This window comes from Stegodyphus dumicola, chromosome 3, assembly GCF_044657685.1.
Source record: "Stegodyphus dumicola isolate Sdum_Otavi_A_Nest chromosome 3, ASM4465768v1".
Taxonomy (NCBI): domain Eukaryota; kingdom Metazoa; phylum Arthropoda; class Arachnida; order Araneae; family Eresidae; genus Stegodyphus; species Stegodyphus dumicola.
In genome coordinates this window covers 108,654,989-108,667,228 of record NC_140770.1, presented here as the reverse complement: position 1 = coordinate 108,667,228, position 12,240 = coordinate 108,654,989, and the positions used below count along the sequence as shown (strand labels likewise).

At 34.0% G+C, this 12,240-nt stretch overlaps 1 protein-coding gene across 3 annotated transcripts in view; it reads right to left on the bottom strand.

Moving 5' to 3' along the window:
* LOC118201272 (phospholipid-transporting ATPase ABCA3-like) overlaps positions 1-12,240 on the bottom strand; it is a 157,157-nt gene that overhangs the window by 17,907 nt on the left and 127,010 nt on the right. For all 3 annotated transcript variants that reach the window (XM_085813160.1, XM_085813158.1, XM_085813159.1), the window contains 2 exons: positions 5,330-5,517; positions 5,076-5,249 (listed from right to left, as the gene is read on the bottom strand). In XM_085813160.1, coding sequence (XP_085669286.1) covers positions 5,076-5,249; positions 5,330-5,517 — 362 coding nt within the window. The remainder of the gene's footprint in view (positions 1-5,075; positions 5,250-5,329; positions 5,518-12,240) is intronic.

Here is a 12,240-nt window from a genome sequence, read left to right as displayed (position 1 = left end):
TCAGTTGAATGCGTAGAACACTAATACTTTCATTTTATTTAAAAATATTCTTTCTGATTATTTTAATTAAAAGTAATCATGCACGAAGCAAACCTGGATTTTAAAATTTAGTTATGCTTGTTATTCAAAATCCTATGTTTATAAAACATTTAAAATGATACATAAAAATATCATAGTTTCTTATTCCAAAGTGTTTGTCATTTAAATACAAACAAACAAACAAAAAAAAAAAATGTACTTCAAACATTTCAGTCACTGAAAATAAAAGTCAATGTAAAATGTGTACAGTTTTTAATCCTTGAAAACAATTTAAGAGAAATTAAGCTTTTATTTCATTAAATTTTATCTTTAATTAAAAGTTTACAAGAAAAATTAGTCACGTGCATAAATTAAAATATTTTGAAAATTAAGAAACACCGAAGAAAAACATTAAAATTGTCTTAGGAAGTTGGTCACTGTAAGTTCAGTAATTAACTACGAAATTTTTGAATAAAATGTATATGAAAAATTAAATAATACTTTTAAAGTGCTAATAAGAAATGTCTAAATCTAAAAGTAAATTTAAGCAATCCAATTTAAACCAACCACTCAAAATTTTGCATTTTTTAAATCTTGTCTGAATGTGCTGAACCTGCATAATGATCAAAACACTGTTTGTCTTAGGGAGATAGTTACCAAGAAGGTTCACTGCAAGTATACATTATTTCTAAGAAACAAAAAACAAACAAACAAAAAGCTGCGTGAAGATTTTCAGGATTTTTCTAAAGTATAATGAATGAATAAAGGATATGAACCAGTTCCTGAGAATGTACTCCACAAAGGTATCCCACCCCTTAAGCAGATAGCCGTAGTGTGCTTTGGCATAATCTAGTAAATTCAAACCCTACTAAAATATTATGTAGCTGACTTTTGTCATAACTAACAAATTGACATTCAAGTAACTGACTGCACGCTGTGCATGAAACTTTTAATAACACTTTAAGAATAAACTGAAGCAAAACAAGAAATAATTTTCATTATAAGAGTATTAGGTTAACAAAAGTGAAGAAAATAATCTCACAATTAAGTTAGCAATTTTTTTTATAAATAAGGTCACGCAGTTACTTACCTTCCTTTTCCTAATCTTTTTTAGATTACACTTTTCATTATTAATTACCAGTAAAAACTTTATAAAAAATAATTTATTGATGACCTTTGCTAGTTAACTATGTCGGTTTAAAATTCTGTTAAGTGCTATTAAGTCGCATTAATTTTCTATGCTTAAGTTTCCTTCTTACCTTATCAGCAAAAATTTATTAGTTAATAAAAACTATGAAAGTAAAAATTATCTTTCTTTCCATCTCGCGCTCACAAATCATTATGGGAATATCCATTTACAATTATTAAAGCCTGAATAAAGCATGTCTGCGATGTTATGGTCATGCGATGATTTGTAGGTACTTTATTTTTTACCGCGATATTTTCGACGACTATGTTTTTAAACTGCGAAGTTTTTTAACCGCTTTATTTTCGACGACAATGTTTTGTACCACGATGTTTTAGAACTGCGATGTTTTGTAGCACGACGTTTTCGTCCACAATGTTATTGGTGGACACCTCATTGATTACCCTTTGGAGTACCAGAAGCCCTTTGGAGGTGATTAATGTTGAAGTAAGGCTAGACCTAGTGGAAATCATCCATAGAAAGAGGGATGTTGCACCAAGCATTTTCAAAATGTCTCACTTTGGAGACCATTGGAACTAGATATCCACCTATTCAATGGCTGCACATTTTTTACTGATGGTTCTCAGCTTGACTTTCCTTTTAAGGTTGGGGTGGTGTGTTTTCGAATCTCTTTTCTTTCTTTCCTCCTGAGGGATGGATTGGTATCTCCTTTGATGGCGAAGTAGCAGCCATCTGCATAGCCCTACAGCAATTATTAGCTATTCATTACAAGTTTTCAAAGGTAGTCATTTTTTCTAATTCTCATGCAGCCATTCAATCAATTAGCTCTGTGGAACACCCATTAATACCTGAAATTTTGCAATGTCAAGAATTCCTGAGAGCTATCTCTTTAAAGAGAAAACAAATATCATTCTCCAGTGAGGGCCAGCCCATTGTGGCAATGAACAAGTGGACTTACTTGCAAAACGAGGTGCCAGCTTACTACAATACAGCCATTTCTTAATGGAGGATTAAACTTTTTTAAGAAGTTTATTTATGTCTAATATCTTACAAGGTCTTCAGACTCGTACAGCATTAAAAAGTTGGAGAATGATAAGCCCTTCTCTTATTACCGATAGTCCAAGATGCAATGCAGTTGCAACTTTCCGTCTGTCTGCAGGACATGATTGCCCTGCCGCCCACCTTCACCGCATAGGCATTTCAAGCAATTCGATTTGCCCACTTCTTAATTCTGGAGAAGAAATGGACAGGGACCACCTGCTCCCATGTGGGGCTTCTCGTGGTCTTACAGAGTTGAGATACTCGGAGACAAGAGCACTCCTTAGGCAATGTCTTCGGTCTTTTTGTTCTTAGTTATATTGTTTGTAATCCTCTAAGTGTAAGATTTTAGTTCTCTGTAACTTTTTGCCTTGCCATTGGGGAAAAATAAATTTCATGCATGCAAATGATTAGTGACTCAGATTAAAAAAAACAACCAGATCCCTTTCAGATTTAAATCCTTTCAATAATCTTTGACATAAAAAATGTAACTAAACAATTTTTCCTTAACTTTCAGAAACAAAATTTTGTTTTTATGTGCCTCCACATATATATTTTCTGGCTGCTTACAGTCTATAATACTTTGCAGTTTGTGACTGTTTCATGTAATGTTTCTCAAGTAAATATTTTCAAGGTTACTTGTCAAATCATTATTATGAGAGTCAAGTCTTTTCACAGCCTATACCTTTATTTCAGTTTCTTGTCATTTTTCAGCACCCCGACAAAGCTATTTCAAAAAGAACTCCAAACTGACTTGAATTCACTTTATAATGTTACTTTTTCACGTTACTGAACCATTTATCATGCAATTCTGATAAAAAGAATATTAATAATTAATCAGATATGCTATATTTAATATTCTATGGCTAATTTCATTTTGTAATTTTTTTTTTACGCAAAATCCTGAGCAAAGGAGAATTTTCATTTATCAAAATATAACAAAATAAAATACACTGCTGGCCCCTGTAAATGCAAAACCCTGAAGGAAGCAAGCAAATAACATGAAATTTACAGCATGCATTAGCGGAGGTGAGATATGCAAATGATTAGAATTTCAGCACAGATGCACATAACGTGCACCTGTAACGCCACTTCAAAGTGCTATTTAAGGCTTGGAGTTTTTGAGGATTTCAAGTTCAGCAATTGTGTTTTTCTTGTGGTTTTTTCAAAAAAAAAAAAAAAAAAAAAAAAAAAAAAAAAAAAAAAAAAAAAGATCACTTATGCCTTGTAGTAAACAGCGATCATCGTTTGATCAAGTATCTGAGTTCGACAGAGGAAGGATAGTGGCCTAATGAGAGTGTGGATTATCTTTCAGGGAAATCGGTAATTGTGTTGGATGAAACCATACAACTGTAATGCGGATATGTGACCGTTGGATGCAGGAGGGTACGACGGACCAATGTGTTCGATCGCATCCACCTCAGCGCACCACTTAGGGTGATGACAGGAACATTGTGCGCATGGCAGTGATGGATTGCTCAGTCATATCACGAACCATAGCACAGCACGTTCAGTCTGTAATGCATCATCCAGTGTCTGTGCGTACCATTTGACACCGTTTACCGCAGAGTGGTCTGTCCGCAAGACGTCCATTGCTTCGTCTACTCTTGACGCAGAACCACAGACGTCTCCGCCGCAAATGTGCGATGAAAGAAGGATGTAGACAGCAGAATGGAATGAAATTGTCTTTACTGACGAGTTACACTTCTGTGTGCAACACCACAATGGTCGGATTCGAGTCTGGAGACACCGTGGGTGGAGAGAGGATGCTGAACAGCTGCATTATGTACAGCCACACTGGTCCTGCACCAAGTATTTTGGCATGGGGCGGTATTGGATATCACTCTCACACTCCTCTAGTACGCATTGCCGGTACTTTAAACAACCAGTGCTACATCTCTGAGGTGTCGGATCCAGTTATCCTTCCTTACCTTTAGAGCTTGCCCAAAGCCATATTTCAACAGGATAATGTGCGACCACACATGGCACGCATTGTCCAAAGGTTCTTGGTCAATCGCCAGACTGAATTGTTTCCCTGGCCGGCTCGCTCTCCGGATCTTTCCCTGATAGGACACATGTGGTCCATGGATGCTGAACGATTGATCCAGATTACATCCCAAGCTGCCACACCAGATCAAATTTAGCAACTTATGGAAGCTGCTTGGTGTGCTGTACCTCAAGAACACATCCAAAGTCTCTTTGAATCAATGCCGATGCGTGCGGCAGCAGTGATCTCCAACAATAGCGGCTACTCTGGCTACTGATTCTGGAAGGAACCACACTTCACAGAATTCTATAAATTTAATCATTTGATACTTGGTCAACATGCTATCTACTAAATAAATTCTGTTGTGATATCTCTTGTCTTTCTTGGTATTGCAATTTGGGTGGCCAGCAGTGTATTTTAAATATGATGAAAATAAAACTATCAATAAATGTACACACTTTTGTGTGGATAAAAATAGTAATGCACCATTTATTGATGCAAAGTATAATTAAATATAAATATGATTAAATATTAGCTAAGGCTTCATAAAAAGTCCTACAAACGGTTCCAAAAGATTAAATTAGTTCAGATTAAATAAAATTTAATATGAAAAATCATTATGAAAATCACTAGGGAATGGAAATAAAGTAATCATGCACATTTAATTTATTTCTAGAGACTTTCCTGGTGAAATCGGGAGAGCTGGTAGCAATGTTAGATATGTAGATAGATTAAAGCAAAATATCAGGATCAGAGTTAAAGAATAAGTCTTTTATATTTATCAAAAAAATTAAAAAGTCAAGCCTTTTCAAACCTTCTTTATTCTCTTTTTTAAAGCATTATCATAGTAAACAAATGACTTTATGAAATTAAATTTATATTAACCTGTGAGTGGTGAGAATAACTGCTGCTCCAGTTTTAGTTCTAACCTGTGATAAAGCAGCCCAAATTTTTCTTCTAGAGACAGGGTCAACACCAGCAGTTGGTTCATCCAAAAAGATTAAAGGAGGGGACCCAATTAATGCAATTCCAATGGACAGCTTCCTTTTAGTTCCCCCACTAAAGTAATACAAACAAATATAATTAGATTTCATACTAAATGCTGGAAAAAAATGCCACAAGGAAAATTAAATACACACCTGTAAAATTGAATCTGCTTGTCAGCATGTTCAGAAAGATCTGTCAATTTGATTACCATATTAACTGCCTCTACAATATCCTGTCCAGATAAGCCTCTAAGATAAGCAAAAAGCTCAAGCGTTTCTCGGCCAGTTAAGCGATCAATAAGGGCATCAAACTGAGGACAATATCCAATGAAAAACTGAAACTGAAAGAAGATTGACAGAATATAATTCAAACTGGAAGCAATAATATTTTAGTGAAAAAAATAATGGGTAAGATACATACCGAAATTACAAATGTATAAACTGTACAAAGTCAGTAATCCGGACGTCCATCATCCGGAATGATCTATAATCCGGACCTCAAAGCCACAAACTTTTATTTTGTATGCTTTACACGCATGCACGTAATGCGTTTACGCATGCGCGTTTAGCACAAAAAAGGAAGCAACTTAAACAACTTGCATTGAAAGAAATGTTTAATAAAGTAAACAAATAAATATTAAGCTTTCTTTTTGTAAATTTTGATACCCTTTAGATCATAATTTCTCTTCATGCACGTAATGCGTTTACGCATGCGCGTTTAATGTTTACGCATGCGCGTTTAGCGCAAAAAACGAAGCAAACAACTTACATTGAAAGAAATGTTTAATAAAATAAACAAATAAATATTAAGCTCTTTTTTTTTTTTTTTTCTTTTTTGTAAATTTTGATACCATTTAGATCATAATTGCTCTTTAGTTCATAAGTTACGGTTTAATATTTTTAATTGTATAATTTCTGCATGCCATCTTACCAGATTTAAATTAATGATCTATAATCCGGAAAAAACCCTAATCCGGAATAGCCGAAGTCCCGACGAGTCCGGATTACGGACTTTGTACTGTATAATTTTGTAAATTTTATGTTTGATAATTTATACCTTATGTGTTCTTATTCTATGTATTTAACTATTAAACAATCATAAATTACTAAAAGGATACATGCTATGTATACTACTTAAATAGCTTGGAAAAACTTCTATCGGTTTAAACTTTCAATGATTTTTTTTACAAAATAAACTGCAGTGGATCTGAAAATGTTGATAAACTAAAATCAGCATTAAAATTTGGATAAATGTAGCTATATATCTTTCAAGATAAACATTGTTATGAATAGAAAACCTTGAAGAAATTTCATGTTTCTTTAACTCTTCTGTTCTTAATCTTTTCTATTATCCAGCCAAAGGCTGTCCTCTTGAATAGCTTCAACATAGCTACAATTACTAATGCCCATTTAAGACCTTTCATAAGGGTAAGGGCATCAATTTATAAAGCCAGTTTGTAAAATTATTTACATATGAGGTGCTTTTAAATATAGCATACCGGAAATAAAAGCTACCACTGTGTACGTGATGATCAGTACAGTCAAAAGTCGTTAATTCGGACACCCATAATTCGGAATGATCTATAATCCGGACCTCAAAACTAAAAACGTTCTGCGCATGCGCCGCATTGACACATGCGCATAGGCGTTTACGCGTGCGCGTAAGACCTTTTACAACTGCGCATATGAGTGTGCGCAAGTGTAGAATACGTTTTCGCGTGCGCGTTTTATGCATAATGGACGTATAAGCTAAATAATTATCTATTTCAGTTAATGTTGATGATTGCGTTGTTCCTTAATTTTCGAATTGGATCCGGCTTATTATTTTTTGCAGACTGTAACAGCAATTTTATAAAAGTAAGTTTAAACTTTCGATTATATCAAATAGAATTTCCGATATATATTTGTTAATATGTAAAGGATCTAAAGCGAAAGTATGTTTTGAAATCCGAAATCTGTTTATCAATTTCATGCTGCTCGGCGGTGGGAACGGCGCGGCGGGCGCGTAATGAATTGGAAGTTGATCTGTCAGCACTATCCTTATCTTCAGGGCAGATGTTTTTATTTTATTTGGCTTATAATTCCTTATCAAATGTAGTATTTCATGTCGATGTGCTCCGTCTTTGATATCACTTAAAACAAGTTCCTCGTCATTATAATTCGCTTCCGATAGCGAAGAAAGTGACAAAGGTTATTGAAAACGAAAAAATTTCGATTGACAAATTAGTCAGTATTCTCGACACAGCAATTATAGGACTTGAACAGCGGAACTTTGTAACTGAACAAGAAATTATGTCTGTTTAATAGAATTAAAGAGAAAGTATTATCACATGAAACGAAGCAAAACTTAAACAACTTACATTGAAAAAATGTTTAATAAAGTAAACAAATAAATATTAAGCTTTTTCTTTTTGCAAATTTTGATACCCTTTAGATCATAATTGTTCTTTATTTCATAAATTACGGTTTCATACTTTTAATTTTAGAATTTCTGCATGCCATCTTACGAGATTTAAACTGATGATCTATAATCCGGAAAAATCGATAATCCGGAATCGCCGAAGTCCCGACGAGTCCGGATTAACGACTTTTGACTGTAATAGATTTTCTCTCAAATTACATTAAGATGATATAAAATTTCTATTCTATTCTGCCCGAATATTCTATCTTCAATGAGTTTATGAATTGTTCAAGTGATTGTGCAAGTAGATTAAAAAATAATCATATTCTTGAATGCTCCTTTCACAAGAAGCCTATAATGACATCTTAAGTGTCATACAATAATCGCTGATACTTGCACAGTAGCTGATTTCTTTTCATGGTAATTTTCTTTTTGCAAAAATCAATGTCTCCAATTATTTTACCATTCTTTTCAACAGTTCTCTTTCCTCACTCTCAAAATCTTGGATATCATTTTTTGTATGACCTTAAAACTTTCTCTTCTTTTATTCATTCACAATCTGGATACGGCAATAGCCTCAAGTCTTCACATTCAGGCCTATCAATATTATCTGAAAAGGCTCTTCAAGACTGAGCATAACAAGATCTGATAAAACACTGCTACAGCGATGCTCTTATGCAAGAAATTAATCCTAAACTTAACTTCCAACCAAGCACATTTTTGGCTTGCTTGCTTAGAAATATAAATATCACAGATATGACACTCAGATCGCTTATGGTATTAAAACACACTTACTTTATTCATTCATGACAGCCCCCGAAATTGGCAGTTTTTTTAAATAATGTTTAGGAGGTTTCTTTTTTAATTACATAGCCTTTCTTTATCTGCTTATTTATTTTTTAATTTCTTAGTAGCTAGTCTGTTTAACCCCTCCAGTAATACGACACTGAAGAGCAAATGAATTTGGGATACATGCCTAATAGCATGTAGCACCACCTTTTGCCTTGATGACAGCTGTGATTCGTCTCGGCATAGACTCAACAAGACACTGCAAGTAATGGGAAGCCATACGTATACACGACTCTTGAACAACCTCTCACAATTCCCGAAGTTTAGATGGAAGGTGGTCAGAGCCTCGAACATTTTCCCCTCTTGCATCTCAGATGTGCTCAACTGGATTTAGGTCAGGTGTAACCTTGATGGCTAGGAAAGTACGTGCAGGTTGGTGGAATGTTCATCCAACCATTCCGATACAATTCGCAAGTGATGGCATGGTGCATTGTCTTGTTGAAAGATAATCTCTGCAGTGGGCTGTCGAAAACGAAGATACAGAAGCTGATGATTGTCAAGGATATTCCAATAACATTCACCTGTGAGACATGATATCAAACATACTAGGGGTGTCATTTCAGTCCATGCAAACACTCTCCAGACAAGAATACCGCTTCCACCAGCTTGAAGAGTTCCCTCCTGGCAGGAAAGACCCATCACTTCATGTGTTTTACTTCATACACATACTCTACCATCAGAACATACCAAAGTGACTCTTGACTCATCACTCCAGGCAACATCGTTCCATATTTCGATGGTTAATTGGCGATGTTCCCGTGCCCATGTTAATCATTAGATTATGTTTTGTGCAGTCAGCAGAGGGACTCTTATAAGATGATTATAATATTATATAATATATATATTATAATCCTGTACTCCATTGAGAGGAGGAGGTTTTGCATGATGTGGCAGCTTACACATTTCTGTGCACCAGCATTAAATTGGCGGGTGATCTGTTGCACTGTGGCCCGTCTATCTGCCATTACAGTGCGGGCTAGCCACCGCCAATCTTGGTCATTCCTACGTTGCTGTTGCTTGCAAGGATGGTTTTACCAGAATCATACTCAAAACACACACTTGATACAGTGGTATGTGAAAATCTGAATCTCTGCACTACTTCCGAAATGCAGGCACCCATTCGTCGGGCCCCGATTAAATGCACTTATATCCGTACTCTTACCCATACTGCTGTTTATGTCATTTGCAAGTAACTTCCAGACTTGCATACAGCTTAAAATGTGCTTAACGCCATCTATCATTAATTCAATTACTCATCAGTGTAATTTTCAAAGAAGTTACAGTTCTACTATATTTTAGTTCAACAGACATAGCTTTTACATTCATTTTCAGTAGTTTTACTCCTCTGAGTAAATAATAGCAGTCAATCTGCCATCTAGAGTTCTCTCTTTTTTCATTTTTAATATAACAGTTGTAAAACTTTCAGATCCTTTTACGCAGTTGTTGGAGAAATGCCAGGAACTCTTCCACTTCCTAGGGTACAGCTATCAACTCATTAAAAGTCTGTAAAGTGTCATTCATTTCCTTTTTAAAACAGCCAGTGACACACCAAGTATTTCATTGATCATTTTGGTTAGCTACTAGGCATTTTTGTAATGAATGTTGTGACATTGTGCTTGTTATTTATTTTTTAATAAAGATTGACTACATCCTGCTTACGATACAAATAATGCATCATTGAATTCTCACATAGAAAATTTTATGAGAAGCCCTTCATTTTCACCTTCTTTTATAAAATAAATAAGAAAATATTCTAGTTTCTGGCAATTATCATGGAATCCCTAGTGCTGAATGCTGAACAGATTAAAGCAGAACATAATTCTCATAAATAGGTTTTGCTTTAATCTGTTCTTCATAAATGGTTGCACCTTTTTTTTTTTTTTTTTTTTCGTGGGATATTTGAATTACTAAAGTTCAGTCATCAAAATACATCAATGCTGATAAATTTAGCAAAGCAAAGATTAGATTCTGACTACATAGCAATCTGGAAGAGCTGAACTACTATTCAAATATTATAAATAGCATTCAACTTATAGGGTTATTATTATTTTGAATAATTTAGTTATTTTATGATTTAGATCTTTACTGTAACTTCTCTTTCCCTTTCCCTGCCAGAATGCAAATGATCTCAGTATTTAAGGTGAGAATTTCAGATTGTATGACATAGAATGTTTCTGTCCCCTGAGGCCATGACATTAGGTTTAGCTAGCTCAGATAATGCTATATTCTTTGGTTTTAGTTGCTGATATTTAAATTATTACACTTGTTAGAAATTTTGAGCCAATTTCACACTAAATCAATTGTGTAGTCTTCAGCCACTATATTTAGTTTGAAATCTTGTATTTGGCTATTATTTAAGTTTCATTGTCACGAGTTGCCTTATGTGAGCATGGGAAATGTTCAAGATCTGATTTAATGAAAAATTTTGTTTTAAAACTTTCCCAAGACTCTGCCATTAACTTCAGATCAAGCTAAAATTCACTTCCAGTCTGCTAGAGTCAATACCAGTTTATGCTACCAAAGAAATAAATAGTTCATATTGTTAATCTTGAAATAAAAAAAATACTTCACCATAATCACTGATTTTTAATTAATAATCACTCTTTTCAAATTCCTCATTCAAGAGTAAAACATATACTGGCATTAATTAGACTGATTAGCATTTATTAGACATACTGCATTAATTAGGCAGATCATACATACTGTTTTTGAATGGGAAAATACCATTATCTAACATTTTATGGGCATATCACCATTTTATCAAAAAATGAACACTTTTTCTCTATTTTGATCAAAAGCCCTAAATATTCTTTTATTAGATAATCATAATTTACTTTTATTATTTATACATAAATTTGACTTGCATAAATTTGAAGTTACATAAGGGTGCAAAAGATGTAATATTCAAACTGAAACTGTTGGGTTTCAAACATAGAATAGATAACAGGACAGTTTTTGAAACTGAGTAATACTGAACATGAAACTGTTACAGCAAGTGATAGAGACATATGTACAACTGGCACGGCAATACCAGTTGAAAGTAGATAACACTAACATTAATGAGTTTCAACTGAATCACAATAAACAGTTTAGTAATGATGACAATATTCAGTTTGAGGCATTCTGAAATTCTGAAAAGAAAATAATATGCCAACAAAACTGTCAATTCCAGACATTAGAAATTTACAACAAAACTGTACCCATTTTAATTTATTTAACATCAAGACCATTTATGATAATAAAATGCATGTGACCACATACTCTGTTCTAAGCATGCTTGTGAGAATCCATTCATAATCACACCAAATTGATAACTCTGATGATCCCATCTATCCTCAGCCTTCAACCTAACACAGTGGTAGAAGTATTCAGAAAACATCATTTGTCTGCAGAGGCACCACACAAGAAGGTGCTGTGGTATTCAAAATTCTTTTTTATGTTTTGATTCCTAATTTGGCAACAGTAGTGAAGCTTGGAACTTTATGTGTGATGCTGTGGAAAGAAATGTTCAATGTTTGATTTAAATAATTATGTTTGATATTTGATAATTTTCTTTAAATTCATATATTGAGTGTTCTACAATGATTTACATGGATTTTATGTAACTATATGTGTGCCTGCAGAATTAAAGATAAGTATGTGTCTTGCAAATCTTCAAGTTCCTTTTGATACTGCTTTGACACTTAGAATATTAAAAATACACTGAATCGCAAGATTAGATTTTAGGTAAAAACAAGCTGAATTTTGCAATAGTGCAACTGTCTCCTTATACAGATAAGTTAGCTATCACAAGACTTTTTTTATTTGAAAAGTA